General features: G+C 37.7%; 1 protein-coding gene across 1 annotated transcript in view; it reads left to right on the forward strand.

Moving 5' to 3' along the window:
• LOC137659550 (fructose-1,6-bisphosphatase 1-like) overlaps window positions 1-6,013 on the forward strand; it is a 13,773-nt gene extending 7,760 nt beyond the window's left edge. Inside the window, exons 5-9 of the mRNA XM_068394417.1 lie at window positions 1,971-2,115; window positions 3,518-3,646; window positions 4,301-4,414; window positions 4,604-4,691; window positions 5,794-6,013. Coding sequence (XP_068250518.1) covers window positions 1,971-2,115; window positions 3,518-3,646; window positions 4,301-4,414; window positions 4,604-4,691; window positions 5,794-5,894 — 577 coding nt within the window. The 3' untranslated portion in view covers window positions 5,895-6,013. The remainder of the gene's footprint in view (window positions 1-1,970; window positions 2,116-3,517; window positions 3,647-4,300; window positions 4,415-4,603; window positions 4,692-5,793) is intronic.
• Window positions 6,014-18,437: the final 12,424 nt, after the last annotated feature.

The following is an 18,437-nucleotide window of genomic DNA, read 5'->3' on the forward strand; positions in this document are numbered from 1 at the left end:
TAAAGAACCATAAGCTATTCAAATGAAAGTGTGACTAAATAAAATCCTAGCCCTTCAATTATGTGTTATATAATCGTATCGATCATATAGAAGTCTTCAGCTTCGAGGATAATTTGGAAATGACACCTCCCTGAAAGGGTGGGAATACTCTGACACAGCAGTGCAGTATAGTATATCTATCTATCTAACTATGTATGTAAGTATGTATTTATGTATCTATCTATATATATACTGTGTGTATATATACATATATATATATATATATATATATATATATATATATATATATATATATATATATATATATATATATTATGTATATATATGTGTGTATGTATGTATGCATGTATGTATGTATGTATATTTATATATATATAGATGTATATATATGTATGTATATATATATATATATATATATATATATATATATATATATATATATATATATATATATGTATGTATATGTATATATATGTGTGTGTGTGTATGCATGTATATATATATATATATATATATATGTATGTACTGTATATATATATATATATATATATATATATATATATATATATATATATATATATATATATATATGTGTGTGTGTGTGTGTGTGTGTGTATATGCATGTATATAATATATATATATATATATATATATATATATAAATATATATATATATATATATATATATATATATATATATATATATATATATATATGTGTGTGTGTGTGTATATATATGCATGTATATAATATATATATATATATATATATATATATATATATATATATATATTATATACATGCATATATACACACACACACACATATATATATATATATATATATATATATATTTATATAGATATATATATATATATATATATATATATATATATATATATATATATATATATATATATATATATATATATATATATATGTCCAAGCTTAAAGTATTTGCCACTCAATTCTCTCAAACTCTCTTGATGACAATACACGTATCATATGCACTAATAGAAAAGTGGCCGTATTTTCAGTATTTCACAGCATGGGAAAAAAGACACAGGCCTTCAGGACTTCTGAAGTGTGCAAGTTAAAAGTTACATTTCAGTTTACATGCAACGCGAATAACTGTAATGCCCTGTCGTGTCGGTCACTCCATATTCAGTGAAGCCTTATTAATTTCTTTCTTTTATTCATTCATTTGTGAGCACTCTTAATTGCCTTCGCCTAAATCGAAGACTTAGCGAAGGGTATGTATTCACCCATGTCTGTTTGTTTGTTTGCTTGTGAGCAACTATACACAAAATGTACTTCACCAATTTTGACCAAACTTGGTAGTCATGTTGGATAAAGTATATCAAAGTACAAGTACGCAGTTAAGGGTATGCATTCATCACTATAAGCAGACTTACTTTTCCTCTGAATTCCACTGCGTGGTTGTACTTCGATGTATATTCTTCAAAACCTAATGGTTATGTCCTTGGTTTATACCCCACCTGTCCACCAAGTGTCGTTGAAATTAATGGAGAATTTTTTGGGTAATGTTCACAGAAAAAAAATCTTATTTTTCTCTTTAATCCACTGTGTACTTCGATTTTATTTTCTTCAAAATCTTATGGATTTGTCCTTGGGTCACAACCGCAAGTCCACCAAGTTTCGTTGAAATTGGTTCAGTATCTTTCGCGTATTGTTCACAAGCCAAAAGATTGACATTGTAATTATTTTCAAAGTACGGCTGTATACTTGTACTTCAATATATTTTCTTCAAACTCTAATGAAACTTGATGGACATGTGGAGTATGATCCAAGGACAAATGATTAGATTTTGAAGAAAATACATCGAATTACAAGTGAAGTTAAGAACCAAATAAGACTGCTTGGCGTGGCGAAGGCATGCTATCTACTGAATGCCCCTCTAGTTCTTCACTATAACTGATCCATGTTGCCTCTGACATTTCTCCTACCAGGAAAACTTCCGAAGGTGATCCAGTCGAAAGCGACGCCCTACAGCCGGGAAACCAGATGGTTGCAGGTGGGTATGCCCTCTACGGTTCAGCGACCATGTTGGTGTTCACGACTGGCTACGGCGTCAACGGCTTTATGCTGGATCCGGTAAGGAAAGACTATTTTTTTCTTATTATTATTCCTAGACATTTTTCGTAATTGGCAAAGAACAGCAAGATCATTGCTTCGAATACATCTATAACGTTAAAAACGCTTCCAGAAAATTAAAATTACAGTTAGATCATTGTTCAGAATGCATCTTTATTAAGAAAAGAATCCTAGCTAGTATTCACCATGCCTTCAGCTATTGTGATAGATCCTTAATTCATTACACAAAACATTTTCCTAGCTAGCCTTCACGAAGCATTATTGTTTTTCAGATACAGCTTACAATATTGATTGTGTTGGGTGCATTGCTATACTTGCGTCTGTCAGGTCCGCTGGTCGCCCGTTTCATACAAATTCCAAAGGGAACCCTTGCGTGTCTGACATTTAAAGTAACGTTAAATCATATATATAAAAATGTGGTTAAAAAGCTGAACATTACCATGTTGCATTCACATATCGGTGTAAGATGTACCCATGCTTCTTTAAGTACCTTGTTTAAGTTACGGATGATTTCAAGTTACTGGAGCCAAGATGCACATTGACTCTGAGTTCTAGAGCTTTTTAATATGAGGCCCCAAGGTTGTGTAACGAGCTCCCACTTGACATCAGAAGGACTAATGATACGAGTGTAAAGGCATTCAAGAAGAAGTTGAAAAGTAGACTCTTGTTTACCGAGTGTTATGATAATATTGATTTGGCAACTAACTGAATATGCCATACGATTTTCCAAATACTTAAATAAAGGACATGGTCATGAAGTAAAGTGTATACAGTACCTGATAAACAAATTTTGTGGGTCCTGCAGTGCACCGATGCTTTTCATGTGGTCGAAAAATCCAAACTTTCTTTCTTAGTATCTTGTAAACAATTAGCTTGAAAGGGAAAATTATATATCACATATTTGAACCCAATGATTTTCGATACCTTACAATATTTTAGGTCAGCAAAGGTTTAATTTATAAGTAAAAAGTAAAGATATTTGAAGGGTTCAGACCGAACTATCGGTTTAGAGTTCTCTTGCTTGAGGGTACACTCGGGTACACTATTCTATCTTATTTCTATTCCTCTTGTTTTGTTAAGGTGTTTATAGTTAATATAAGAGATATTTATTTTAATGTTACTCTTCTTAAAATTTTACTTTTTCCTTGTTTCCTGTCCTCACTGGGCTATTTTCCCTGTTGGAGCCCCTGGGCTTATAGCATTGTGCTTTTCCAACTAGGGTTGTAGCTTAGCAATTAATAATAATAATAATAATAATAATAATAATGATAATAATAATAATAAGCAAGCAAGATAAATGTCTCAGAATCGTACCCATGTTTAATTTTTCATCAATAATATATAATTTCTAACAGTTAAATTCCAGAAATTTTCTAAATAAAGGTTTATCATTTTCCCCCAGAGCATAGGAGAATTTGTCTTGACCGATCCAAATATGAGAATAAAAGAGAAAGGCAAAATCTACAGTCTGAACGAAGGATACGCCAATCTCTGGGATCCAGCTGTTGCCGAATATGTCCTGGGCAAAAAGGTAAGCTTCATATGTTGAAAAGTACCAATGTTTTTTTTTTTTTTTTTTTTTTTTTTTTTTTTTTAATTTTCTCCAATAAAGATTTTAACTGATTAGTCAATGGCAAAATTGACATACCTGATTGTACCGTTAGATGTTGTACATAATTTTTGCTTAATTTTATTGAAATTTTCAGACTTTAGTGCATATGGTTAATAATATTTGGATTATATTTTGTTAGTATCATGTAAAACTATTGCTAAATTTTAATAGGCAGAATTCTTTTATAACTTTCTTAGAGATGAAACTGTCTTGATTTGCAAACACACACACACACACGCACTCGTATATCTATCTCTCTCTCTCTCTCTCTCTCTCTCTCTCTCTCTCTCTCTCTCTCTCTCTCTCTCTCTCTCTCTATATATATATATATATATATATATATATTTATATATACTTATATTTTTATAACTTTCTTAGAGATGAAACGGTCTTGATATGCAAACACACACGCACTCATATCGCGCTCTCTCTCTCTCTCTCTCTCTCTCTCTCTCTCTCTCTCTCTCTCTCTCTCTCTCTCTCTCTCTCTCTCTCTGTATATATATATATATATATATATATATATATATATATATATATATATATATATATATTGTGTCATTTTCTTTGTAGGCACAAAAGGCAGGTGCTAGATACATTGGCTCCATGGTAGCTGACGTTCACAGAACCATAAAATACGGAGGGATCTTTATGTATCCAGCAACAGCCGATTCTCCAAAAGGAAAGGTAAGAGTTATACGAATCATACATGTATCATAATGATTGAATAGAAGAATAAACTACAAATTCTCATATCTCTGATACAGCAATAGATGGGATATTTTTCTTTATATCATAAGCGTGAATTAATAAAGTGTTTTTAACAAAAAGCTAAGTAATTTAAAATCTGGTTATTTCTTTTCTTCTACTTCAAAGCTTCGATTGCTTTACGAATGCAATCCCATGTCCTTTGTCGTCGAGCAAGCAGGAGGGAAGGCAAGCACAGGCAAGATGCCAATCTTGGGTAAGATGACTATCAAGTTTTCTGACTTTTAATGGTGAATTCAATATTCCTTAATAAAATAACACAGAAACTTTTCTCAGTTATATTTCATGGATATTCAGCATTTCTTTGTAATGTATCACTTAAATCATTTTTTTTTTCTTTTTGTTATATATCAAGTTTATATAGGAGATATTTATTTCACTGTTACTGTTCTTAAAATATTTTATTTTTTCCTTGTTTCCTTTCCTCACTAGGCTATTTTCCCTGTTGGAGCCCTCGGGCTTATAGCATTCTGCTTTTCCAACTAGGGTTGTAGCTTAGCAATTAATAATAATAATAGTAATAATAATAATAATAATAATAATAATGATAATAATAATAATAATAATAATAATAATAATAATATTAAATTCAACATTTGTTATTCATACATCTCGTAATTTTAAGATTTCTTGGTAATGTATCGTGCAAATCTATATTTTATCCCAGCTGTGATCAAATTGTGGAATGATCTTCCCCATAAAACAGTTGTTAAAAAAATTTTCCCAACGTGACATTTGTTGAATAATCTTCCTAATTAAACAAATGTGAAATGATTATAATTAAACAGTTGTTCAAAGATCTTCCCAACATGACAGTTATGGAATCATCATCCCAATTAAACTGTTGTTCAAAGATCTTCACAACAGGACAGTTGGGGAGTGCTCATCCCATTTAAACAGTTGTTCAAAGATCTTCCCAATTGGACAGTTGTGGAATGATCTTCCTAATTAAAACAATTGTGGAATTATCATCAAACTTAAACAGTTCAAAGATCTTCCCAACTGGTCAGTTGTATAATGATCATCTCAACCAAATAGGGAAATGTATCAGATGTCTCTTCCTGTAAAAAGGCCAATATAGGAAACCCAGGAATTTTGCTCAGATGGAACAATACAATTCCGCATTGACTTTGGATGCTGGAGTTATTTCTTCAGAACCTTATTCTCGTATCATCAGCTGTACTTCATTAATTCTGAAATATTGTTGAGTTATTATTAGCATGTTCTTGATACTATTATGATTATTGATGATGATGTTATTATAATCTCAACCAATATAGATACGTTATACTTTGCAGATATCCAACCAACTGAGATTCATCAACGTACTCCAATCTTCTTAGGTTCATCCGCTGACGTTCAAGAAATCATTGAGCTGTATAAAAAACACAACCTCTAAATAAATGTTCAATGCAGAAAAGTTTCATAGAAAATCTAAATTTCTTGAGGGGCTAAAGAATACCTTACTCTTCACAAGAATACACTATTCGTTTCCAAATGGTTCTTGAATCAATTATTTTGTAATCCAAGTTTATGGTCTTTAACCAATTGCTTATTGCTAATCTTGAATAAATTTTGATAATATATTTTGGTCACTATTCAATCTTGTTTCCCATCTTAAGACCAAAAAGAGATTGAAATAAGCACCAAGATATAACAATTTTGTCTTAGTCAAGGTTTATAAGGTTGTTTTTATTCTGAAATGTGTTATAGTTTATGTGTGTTCTTGCTTTTGGGGATTCCGTAACGGGGGTAAAGTGGAAGGTTAAAAAGTGGCATGAAGCTAGAGACCTAAAGTGTAGTGTAGAGACCCCAAAGTAATGCCCACTATGCACTATATGAGGTGCATTGACAGCGCTACTCGTTATAGGGTCATCATGGAGTTTGACCAACGTTCCTATACTGGGCTAGGTGATTCTCCTGATAACAAATCATCTTAAATATCAACATATATCAATCATATGTCGAATAAATAAAAAAGTAGCCCATAATTTCACCCTGTCGCCTTTTTAAGGCAGTCATGTTACTTCATGGTAGAACGCAAAACCTCAGATGGTAAACATCGACCAAAAGTATGAAGAGTCAGATGATAAACATGGGGCGAAATGAAGAGGAGTCAGATGGTAAACATGGGCCAAAAGTAAGAGGAGTCAGATGATAAACATGGGCCGAAATGAAGAGGAGTCAGATGGTAAACATGGGCCAAAAGTAAGAGGAGTCAGATGATAAACATGGTCCAAAAGGAAGAGGAGTCAGATGGTAAACATGGGCCAAAAGTAAGAGGAGTCAGATGATAAACATGGTCCAAAAGGAAGAGGAGTCAGATGGTAAACATGGGCCAAAAGTAAGAGGAGTCAGATGATAAACATGGTCCAAAAGGAAGAGGAGTCAGATGGTAAACATGGGCCAAAAGTAAGAGGAGTCAGATGATAAACATGGGCCGAAATGAAGAGGAGTCAGATGGTAAACATGGGCCAAAAGTAAGAGGAGTCAGATGATAAACATGGTCCAAAAGGAAGAGGAGTCAGATGGTAAACATGGGCCAAAAGTAAGAGGAGTCAAATGATAAACATGGGCCGAAATGAAGAGGAGTCAGATGGTAAACATGGGCCAAAAGTAAGAGGAGTCAGATGATAAACATGGGCCGAAATGAAGAGGAGTCAGATGGTAAACATGGGCCAAAAGTAAGAGGAGTCAGATGATAAACATGGGCCGAAATGAAGAGGAGTCAGATGGTAAACATGGGCCAAAAGTAAGAGGAGTCAGATGATAAACATGGGCCGAAATGAAGAGGAGTCAGATGGTAAACATGGGCCAAAAGTAAGAGGAGTCAGATGATAAACATGGTCCAAAAAGAAGAGGAGTCAGATGGTAAACATGGGCCAAAAGTAAGAGGAGTCAGATGATAAACATGGGCCGAAATGAAGAGGAGTCAGATGGTAAACATGGGCCAAAAGTAAGAGGAGTCAGATGATAAACATGGGCCAAAATGAAGAGGAGTCAGATGGTAAACATGGGCCAAAAGTAAGAGGAGTCAGATGATAAACATGGTCCAAAAGGAAGAGGAGTCAGATGGTAAACATGGGCCAAAAGTAAGAGGAGTCAGATGATAAACATGGTCCAAAAGGAAGAGGAGTCAGATGGTAAACATGGGCCAAAAGTAAGAGGAGTCAGATGATAAACATGGGGCGAAATGAAGAGGAGTCAGATGGTAAACATGGGCCAAAAGTAAGAGGAGTCAGATGATAAACATGGGCCGAAATGAAGAGGAGTCAGATGGTAAACATGGGCCAAAAGTAAGAGGAGTCAGATGATAAACATGGTCCAAAAGGAAGAGGAGTCAGATGGTAAACATGGGCCAAAAGTAAGAGGAGTCAGATGATAAACATGGGCCGAAATGAAGAGGAGTCAGATGGTAAACATGGGCCAAAAGTAAGAGGAGTCAGATGATAAACATGGTCCAAAAGGAAGAGGAGTCAGATGGTAAACATGGGCCAAAAGTAAGAGGAGTCAGATGATAAACATGGGCCGAAATGAAGAGGAGTCAGATGGTAAACATGGGCCAAAAGTAAGAGGAGTCAGATGATAAACATGGTCCAAAAGGAAGAGGAGTCAGATGGTAAACATGGGCCAAAAGTAAGAGGAGTCAGATGATAAACATGGTCCAAAAGGAAGAGGAGTCAGATGGTAAACATGGGCCAAAAGTAAGAGGAGTCAGATGATAAACATGGGCCGAAATGAAGAGGAGTCAGATGGTAAACATGGGCCAAAAGTAAGAGGAGTCAGATGATAAACATGGTCCAAAAGGAAGAGGAGTCAGATGGTAAACATGGGCCAAAAGTAAGAGGAGTCAGATGATAAACATGGGCCGAAAGGAAGAGGAGTCAGATGGTAAACATGGGCCAAAAGTAAGAGGAGTCAGATGATAAACATGGGCCGAAATGAAGAGGAGTCAGATGGTAAACATGGGCCAAAAGTAAGAGGAGTCAGATGATAAACATGGGCCGAAATGAAGAGGAGTCAGATGGTAAACATGGGCCAAAAGTAAGAGGAGTCAGATGATAAACATGGGCCGAAATGAAGAGGAGTCAGATGGTAAACATGGGCCAAAAGTAAGAGGAGTCAGATGATAAACATGGGCCAAAATGAAGAGGAGTCAGATGGTAAACATGGGCCAAAAGTAAGAGGAGTCAGATGATAAACATGGTCCAAAAGGAAGAGGAGTCAGATGGTAAACATGGGCCAAAAGTAAGAGGAGTCAGATGATAAACATGGTCCAAAAGGAAGAGGAGTCAGATGGTAAACATGGGCCAAAAGTAAGAGGAGTCAGATGATAAACATGGGGCGAAAGGAAGAGGAGTCAGATGGTAAACATGGGCCAAAAGTAAGAGGAGTCAGATGATAAACATGGGCCGAAAGTAAGAGGAGTCAGATGATAAACATGGTCCAAAAGGAAGAGGAGTCAGATGGTAAACATGGGCCAAAAGTAAGAGGAGTCAGATGATAAACATGGGCCGAAATGAAGAGGAGTCAGATGGTAAACATGGGCCAAAAGTAAGAGGAGTCAGATGATAAACATGGTCCAAAAGGAAGAGGAGTCAGATGGTAAACATGGGCCAAAAGTAAGAGGAGTCAGATGATAAACATGGGCCGAAATGAAGAGGAGTCAGATGGTAAACATGGGCCAAAAGTAAGGGGAGTCAGATGATAAACATGGGCCGAAATGAAGAGGAGTCAGATGGTAAACATGGGCCAAAAGTAAGGGGAGTCAGATGATAAACATGGTCCAAAAGGAAGAGGAGTCAGATAGTAAACATGGGCCAAAAGTAAGGGGAGTCAGATGATAAACATGGGCCGAAATGAAGAGGAGTCAGATGGTAAACATGGGCCAAAAGTAAGAGGAGTCAGATGATAAACATGGGCCAAAAGGAAGAGGAGTCAGATGGTAAACATGGGCCAAAAGTAAGAGGAGTCAGATGATAAACATGGGCCGAAATGAAGAGGAGTCAGATGGTAAATATGGGCCAAAAGTAAGAGGAGTCAGATGATAAACATGGTCCAAAAGGAAGAGGAGTCAGATGGTAAACATGGGCCAAAAGTAAGAGGAGTCAGATGATAAACATGGGCCGAAATGAAGAGGAGTCAGATGGTAAACATGGGCCAAAAGTAAGAGGAGTCAGATGATAAACATGGTCCAAAAGGAAGAGGAGTCAGATAGTAAACATGGGCCAAAAGTAAGAGGAGTCAGATGATAAACATGGGGCGAAATGAAGAGGAGTCAGATGGTAAACATGGGCCAAAAGTAAGAGGAGTCAGATAATAAACATGGTCCAAAAGGAAGAGGAGTCAGATGGTAAACATGGGCCAAAAGTAAGAGGAGTCAGATGATAAACATGGGCCGAAAGGAAGAGGTGTCAGATGGTAAACATGGGCCAAAAGTAAGAGGAGTCAGATGATAAACATGGTCCAAAAGGAAGAGGAGTCAGATGGTAAACATGGGCCAAAAGTAAGAGGAGTCAGATGATAAACATGGGCCGAAATGAAGAGGAGTCAGATGGTAAACATGGGCCAAAAGTAAGAGGAGTCAGATGATAAACATGGGCCGAAATGAAGAGGAGTCAGATGGTAAACATGGGCCAAAAGTAAGAGGAGTCAGATGATAAACATGGTCCAAAAGGAAGAGGAGTCAGATGGTAAACATGGTCCAAAAGGAAGAGGAGTCAGATGGTAAACATGGGCCAAAAGTAAGAGGAGTCAGATGATAAACATGGGCCGAAATGAAGAGGAGTCAGATGGTAAACATGGGCCAAAAGTAAGAGGAGTCAGATGATAAACATAGGCCGAAATGAAGAGGAGTCAGATGGTAAACATGGGCCAAAAGTAAGAGGAGTCAGATGATAAACATGGGCCGAAATGAAGAGGAGTCAGATGGTAAACATGGGCCAAAAGTAAGAGGAGTGAGATGATAAACATGGGCCGAAATGAAGAGGAGTCAGATGGTAAACATGGGCCAAAAGTAAGAGGAGTCAGATGATAAACATGGGCCGAAATGAAGAGGAGTCAGATGGTAAACATGGGCCAAAAGTAAGAGGAGTCAGATGATAAACATGGTCCAAAAAGAAGAGGAGTCAGATGGTAAACATGGGCCAAAAGTAAGAGGAGTCAGATGATAAACATGGGCCGAAATGAAGAGGAGTCAGATGGTAAACATGGGCCAAAAGTAAGAGGAGTCAGATGATAAACATGGGCCAAAATGAAGAGGAGTCAGATGGTAAACATGGGCCAAAAGTAAGAGGAGTCAGATGATAAACATGGTCCAAAAGGAAGAGGAGTCAGATGGTAAACATGGGCCAAAAGTAAGAGGAGTCAGATGATAAACATGGGGCGAAATGAAGAGGAGTCAGATGGTAAACATGGGCCAAAAGTAAGAGGAGTCAGATGATAAACATGGGCCGAAATGAAGAGGAGTCAGATGGTAAACATGGGCCAAAAGTAAGAGGAGTCAGATGATAAACATGGTCCAAAAGGAAGAGGAGTCAGATGGTAAACATGGGCCAAAAGTAAGAGGAGTCAGATGATAAACATGGGCCGAAATGAAGAGGAGTCAGATGGTAAACATGGGCCAAAAGTAAGAGGAGTCAGATGATAAACATGGTCCAAAAGGAAGAGGAGTCAGATGGTAAACATGGGCCAAAAGTAAGAGGAGTCAGATGATAAACATGGGCCGAAATGAAGAGGAGTCAGATGGTAAACATGGGCCAAAAGTAAGAGGAGTCAGATGATAAACATGGGCCGAAATGAAGAGGAGTCAGATGGTAAACATGGGCCAAAAGTAAGGGGAGTCAGATGATAAACATGGTCCAAAAGGAAGAGGAGTCAGATAGTAAACATGGGCCAAAAGTAAGGGGAGTCAGATGATAAACATGGGCCGAAATGAAGAGGAGTCAGATGGTAAACATGGGCCAAAAGTAAGAGGAGTCAGATGATAAACATGGGCCAAAAGGAAGAGGAGTCAGATGGTAAACATGGGCCAAAAGTAAGAGGAGTCAGATGATAAACATGGGCCGAAATGAAGAGGAGTCAGATGGTAAACATAGGCCAAAAGTAAGAGGAGTCAGATGATAAACATGGTCCAAAAGGAAGAGGAGTCAGATGGTAAACATGGGCCAAAAGTAAGAGGAGTCAGATGATAAACATGGGCCGAAATGAAGAGGAGTCAGATGGTAAACATGGGCCAAAAGTAAGAGGAGTCAGATGATAAACATGGTCCAAAAGGAAGAGGAGTCAGATAGTAAACATGGGCCAAAAGTAAGAGGAGTCAGATGATAAACATGGGGCGAAATGAAGAGGAGTCAGATGGTAAACATGGGCCAAAAGTAAGAGGAGTCAGATAATAAACATGGTCCAAAAGGAAGAGGAGTCAGATGGTAAACATGGGCCAAAAGTAAGAGGAGTCAGATGATAAACATGGGCCGAAAGGAAGAGGAGTCAGATGGTAAACATGGGCCAAAAGTAAGAGGAGTCAGATGATAAACATGGTCCAAAAGGAAGAGGAGTCAGATGGTAAACATGGGCCAAAAGTAAGAGGAGTCAGATGATAAACATGGGCCGAAATGAAGAGGAGTCAGATGGTAAACATGGGCCAAAAGTAAGAGGAGTCAGATGATAAACATGGGCCGAAATGAAGAGGAGTCAGATGGTAAACATGGGCCAAAAGTAAGAGGAGTCAGATGATAAACATGGTCCAAAAGGAAGAGGAGTTAGATGGTAAACATGGTCCAAAAGGAAGAGGAGTCAGATGGTAAACATGGGCCAAAAGTAAGAGGAGTCAGATGATAAACATGGGCCGAAATGAAGAGGAGTCAGATGGTAAACATGGGCCAAAAGTAAGAGGAGTCAGATGATAAACATAGGCCGAAATGAAGAGGAGTCAGATGGTAAACATGGGCCAAAAGTAAGAGGAGTCAGATGATAAACATGGGCCGAAATGAAGAGGAGTCAGATGGTAAACATGGGCCAAAAGTAAGAGGAGTGAGATGATAAACATGGGCCGAAATGAAGAGGAGTCAGATGGTAAACATGGGCCAAAAGTAAGAGGAGTCAGATGATAAACATGGTCCAAAAAGAAGAGGAGTCAGATGGTAAACATGGGCCAAAAGTAAGAGGAGTCAGATGATAAACATGGGCCGAAATGAAGAGGAGTCAGATGGTAAACATGGGCCAAAAGTAAGAGGAGTCAGATGATAAACATGGGCCAAAATGAAGAGGAGTCAGATGGTAAACATGGGCCAAAAGTAAGAGGAGTCAGATGATAAACATGGTCCAAAAGGAAGAGGAGTCAGATGGTAAACATGGGCCAAAAGTAAGAGGAGTCAGATGATAAACATGGTCCAAAAGGAAGAGGAGTCAGATAGTAAACATGGGCCAAAAGTAAGAGGAGTCAGATGATAAACATGGGGCGAAATGAAGAGGAGTCAGATGGTAAACATGGGCCAAAAGTAAGAGGAGTCAGATGATAAACATGGGCCGAAATGAAGAGGAGTCAGATGGTAAACATGGGCCAAAAGTAAGAGGAGTCAGATGATAAACATGGTCCAAAAGGAAGAGGAGTCAGATGGTAAACATGGGCCAAAAGTAAGAGGAGTCAGATGATAAACATGGGCCGAAATGAAGAGGAGTCAGATGGTAAACATGGGCCAAAAGTAAGAGGAGTCAGATGATAAACATGGTCCAAAAGGAAGAGGAGTCAGATGGTAAACATGGGCCAAAAGTAAGAGGAGTCAGATGATAAACATGGGCCGAAATGAAGAGGAGTCAGATGGTAAACATGGGCCAAAAGTAAGAGGAGTCAGATGATAAACATGGGCCGAAATGAAGAGGAGTCAGATGGTAAACATGGGCCAAAAGTAAGAGGAGTCAGATGATAAACATGGTCCAAAAGGAAGAGGAGTCAGATAGTAAACATGGGCCAAAAGTAAGGGGAGTCAGATGATAAACATGGGCCGAAATGAAGAGGAGTCAGATGGTAAACATGGGCCAAAAGTAAGAGGAGTCAGATGATAAACATGGTCCAAAAGGAAGAGGAGTCAGATGGTAAACATGGGCCAAAAGTAAGAGGAGTCAGATGATAAACATGGGCCAAAATGAAGAGGAGTCAGATGGTAAACATGGGCCAAAAGTAAGAGGAGTCAGATGATAAACATGGTCCAAAAGGAAGAGGAGTCAGATGGTAAACATGGGCCAAAAGTAAGAGGAGTCAGATGATAAACATGGGCCGAAATGAAGAGGAGTCAGATGGTAAACATGGGCCAAAAGTAAGAGGAGTCAGATGATAAACATGGTCCAAAAGGAAGAGGAGTCAGATGGTAAACATGGGCCAAAAGTAAGAGGAGTCAGATGATAAACATGGGCCGAAATGAAGAGGAGTCAGATGGTAAACATGGGCCAAAAGTAAGAGGAGTCAGATGATAAACATGGTCCAAAAGGAAGAGGAGTCAGATAGCAAACATGGGCCAAAAGTAAGAGGAGTCAGATGATAAACATGGGGCGAAATGAAGAGGAGTCAGATGGTAAACATGGGCCAAAAGTAAGAGGAGTCAGATGATAAACATGGTCCAAAAGGAAGAGGAGTCAGATGGTAAACATGGGCCAAAAGTAAGAGGAGTCAGATGATAAACATGGGCCGAAATGAAGAGGAGTCAGATGGTAAACATGGGCCAAAAGTAAAAGGAGTCAGATGATAAACATGGTCCAAAAGGAAGAGGAGTCAGATGGTAAACATGGGCCAAAAGTAAGAGGAGTCAGATGATAAACATGGGCCGAAATGAAGAGGAGTCAGATGGTAAACATGGGCCAAAAGTAAGAGGAGTCAGATGATAAACATGGGCCGAAATGAAGAGGAGTCAGATGGTAAACATGGGCCAAAAGTAAGAGGAGTCAGATGATAAACATGGGCCGAAATGAAGAGGAGTCAGATGGTAAACATGGGCCAAAAGTAAGAGGAGTCAGATGATAAACATTGTCCAAAAGGAAGAGGAGTCAGATGGTAAACATGGGCCAAAAGTAAGAGGAGTCAGATGATAAACATGAGGCGAAATGAAGAGGAGTCAGATGGTAAACATGGGACAAAAGTAAGAGGAGTCAGATGATAAACATGGTCCAAAAGGAAGAGGAGTCAGATGGTAAACATGGGCCAAAAGTAAGAGGAGTCAGATGATAAACATGGGCCGAAATGAAGAGGAGTCAGATGGTAAACATGGGCCAAAAGTAAGGGGAGTCAGATGATAAACATGGTCCAAAAGGAAGAGGAGTCAGATGGTAAACATGGGCCAAAAGTAAGGGGAGTCAGATGATAAACATGGTCCAAAAGGAAGAGGAGTCAGATAGTAAACATGGGCCAAAAGTAAGAGAAGTCAGATGATAAACATGGTCCAAAAGGAAGAGGAGTCAGATGATAAACATAGTCCAAAATGAAGAGGAGTCAGATAGTAAACATGGGCCAAAAGTAAGAGGAGTCAGATGATAAACATGGTCCAAAAGCAAGAGGAGTCAGATAGTAAACATGGGCCAAAAGTAAGAGGAGTCAGATGATAAACATGGTCCAAAAGCAAGAGGAGTCAGATAGTAAACATGGGCCAAAAGTAAGAGGAGTCAGATGATAAACATGGTCCAAAAGGAAGAGGAGTCAGATAGTAAACATGGGCCAAAAGTAAGAGAAGTCAGATGATAAACATGGTCCAAAAGGAAGAGGAGTCAGATGATAAACATAGTCCAAAATGAAGAGGAGTCAGATAGTAAACATGGGCCAAAAGTAAGAGGAGTCAGATGATAAACATGGTCCAAAATGAAGAGGAGTCAGATAGTAAACATGGGCCAAAAGTAAGAGGAGTCAGATGATAAACATGGTCCAAAAGGAAGAGGAGTCAGATGGTAAACATGGGCCAAAAGTAAGAGGAGTCAGATGATAAACATGGTCCAAAAGCAAGAGGAGTCAGATGGTAAACATGGGCCAAAAGTAAGAGGAGTCAGATGATAAACATGGTCCAAAAGGAAGAGGAGTCAGATGGTAAACATGGGCCAAAAGTAAGAGGAGTCAGATGATAAACATGGGCCGAAAGGAAGAGGAGTCAGATGGTAAACATGGGCCAAAAGTAAGAGGAGTCAGATGATAAACATGGTCCAAAAGGAAGAGGAGTCAGATAGTAAACATGGGCCAAAAGTAAGAGGAGTCAGATGATAAACATGGTCCAAAAGGAAGAGGAGTCAGATAGTAAACATGGGCCAAAAGTAAGAGGAGTCAGATGATAAACATGGTCCAAAAGGAAGAGGACTCAGATGATAAACATGGTCCAAAAGGAAGAGGAGTCAGATGGTAAACATGGACCAAAAGTAAGAAGAGTCAGATGGTAAACATTAGCCAAAAGTAAGAGGAGCCAGATTAGAAACATTGTCCATAAGTAAGAGGACTCAGATGGTAAACATTGGCCACATTTAAGAAGAGTCAGATGGTAAATACTTTCCAAAAGTAAGAAGAGTCAGATGGTAAACATTGGCCAAAAGTAGGAAGAGTCAGGTGGTAAACATTGGCCAAAAGTAAGAGGAGTCAGATGGTAAACATTGGCAAAAGTAAGAGGAGTCAGATGATAAACATTGTCCAAAAGTAGGAAGAGTCAGGTAGTAAACATTGGCCAAAAGTAAGAGGAGTCAGATGGTAAACATTGGCCAAAAGTAGGAAGAGTCAGGTGGTAAACATTGGCCTAAAGTAAGAGGAGTCAGATGGTAAACATTGGCCAAAAGTAGGAAGAGTCAGGTGGTAAACATTGGCCAAGTAAGAGGAGTCAGGTGGTAAACATTGCCAAAAGTAAGAGGAGTCAGATGGTAAACATTGGCAAAAGTAAGAGGAGTCAGATGGTAAACATTGACCTAAAGTAAGATTAGTCAGATGGTAAACATTGGCAAAAGTAAGAGGAGTCAGATGGTAAACATTTTCTAAAAGTAAGAGGAGTCAGATGGTAAACATGGACCAAAAGTAAGAAGAGTTAGATGGTTAACATTAGCCAAAAGTAAGAAGAGTCAGGTGGCAATCATTGGCCAAAATAAGAGGAGTCAGGTGGTAAACATTGGCCAAAAGGAAGAGGAGTCAGATGGTAAGCATTGGCCAAAAGGAAGAGGAGTCAGATGGTAGACATTGGCCAAAAATAAGAGGAGTTAGATGGTAAAAATTTGCCAAAAGTAAGAGGCGTCAGATGGTAAACATTGACCAAAAGCAAGAGTAATCAGATGGTAAACATTGGCCAAAAGTAAGACGAGTCAGATGGTAAACATCGGCCAAAAGTAAGGGAAGTCAGATGGTAAATATTGCCCAAAAGTAAGAGGAGTCAGATGGTGAACGTTGGCTAAAATTAAGATGAGTCAGATGGTAAACAATGGCCAAAAGTAAGAAGAGTCAGATGGTAAACATTAGTTTAAAGTAAGATGATTCAGATGGTAAACATTGGGCAAAAGTAAGAGGAGTCAGATGGTAAACATTGGCCAAAAGGGAGAGGAGTTAATGGTAGAACCAGAAGCAGACTGTGCCACTGACTTGGTCAGGTAAATGCCCACAGACATGTCTTCCTGAACATCAGTCTACCCGGGAGATATTTGACCTTTGCTTATGTATCTGAAATTGCCTTTTGGCTATCTAATGAAATGGGATGTGATTAAATATATTATGAATTCTAAATGTGAGGTTACAATGACTCTTTAAGTGGGGTAATTTGTTAAAAAATAGACCAACATAGTGTTCTGAGGTTACAATAACTTTAAATGGGGTAATTTGATAAAATAATATATACCAGCTCAGTGTTCTGATGTTAAAATGTCCCTTGAAATAGGGTAATTTGATAAAAGTTAGACCAACATAGTGTGTGTTCTGTTTAAAATAAGCCTTGGGGTCTTCACGAAGACAAATCTTACCCGAAGGAAGGGACTGTTTCAAATAGTCTATCAATGAACTTCTGTCAAACCAATTGGGTTCATTCACCCTACGGTAACACTGTCATAACTGTGACAAACGTATATAGGGCACACTTCACCATTTTGTGAAACGAGGTCGAATATATGTTTGAGACATTGCGAGAGAGAGAGAGAGAGAGAGAGAGAGAGAGAGAGAGAGAGAGAGAGAGAGAGAGAGAGAGAGAGAGAGAGAGAGAGACCAATAGTTACTATGGAAAATAACATAATTGCTTGAGACAGGTTAATTATCTCTTATCATCTTCAGTGTTTAAAGTGCCTCATAAGACTTATTCTCTCTAATACAACATTGTTTTTTAAATCATGATAATGGGAATAATAAATTCAATTGACTTACCATTAGCAAAATCAATTATTTCACAGCACGTTTTAAATGCAAGACATTTCATTGTTAAATCGTGTGAATAAGATTCATTATCTCGCCTGGGAGCAGCTTGCGTATTACCGTAAGTTAATCTTATCTGTTTCTTATTACCGAGATTAAACTATTTCACGTACCCCTTACTTCTTTATTCTTTTATAGATAATAGAGATAAAATTACGTTTAGAGTGTGATGTTAATTTGTCTTATGTAATTAGATGCGATCCTAAGCACGTTAAGTTTCTACGCCTTGGTTGAACAGAAGTAGATATCAAAAAGAATTTCTCTATACAGTATGTCTGTGATCCCAAGGGAGGGTGAATTCGGTATTGGACGATATTTGTGAATTATTAGAATAAGTGATAACCTTGAATGTTATGAATAAAATGATCGTGTATATATATATATATATATATATATATATATATATATATATATATATATATATATATATATATATATATATATATATATATATATATATATATATATATATATATATATATATATATATATATATATATATATATATATATAAATATATATATATATATATATATATATATA

Source organism: Palaemon carinicauda, chromosome 20 (genome assembly GCF_036898095.1).
Source record: "Palaemon carinicauda isolate YSFRI2023 chromosome 20, ASM3689809v2, whole genome shotgun sequence".
Taxonomy (NCBI): domain Eukaryota; kingdom Metazoa; phylum Arthropoda; class Malacostraca; order Decapoda; family Palaemonidae; genus Palaemon; species Palaemon carinicauda.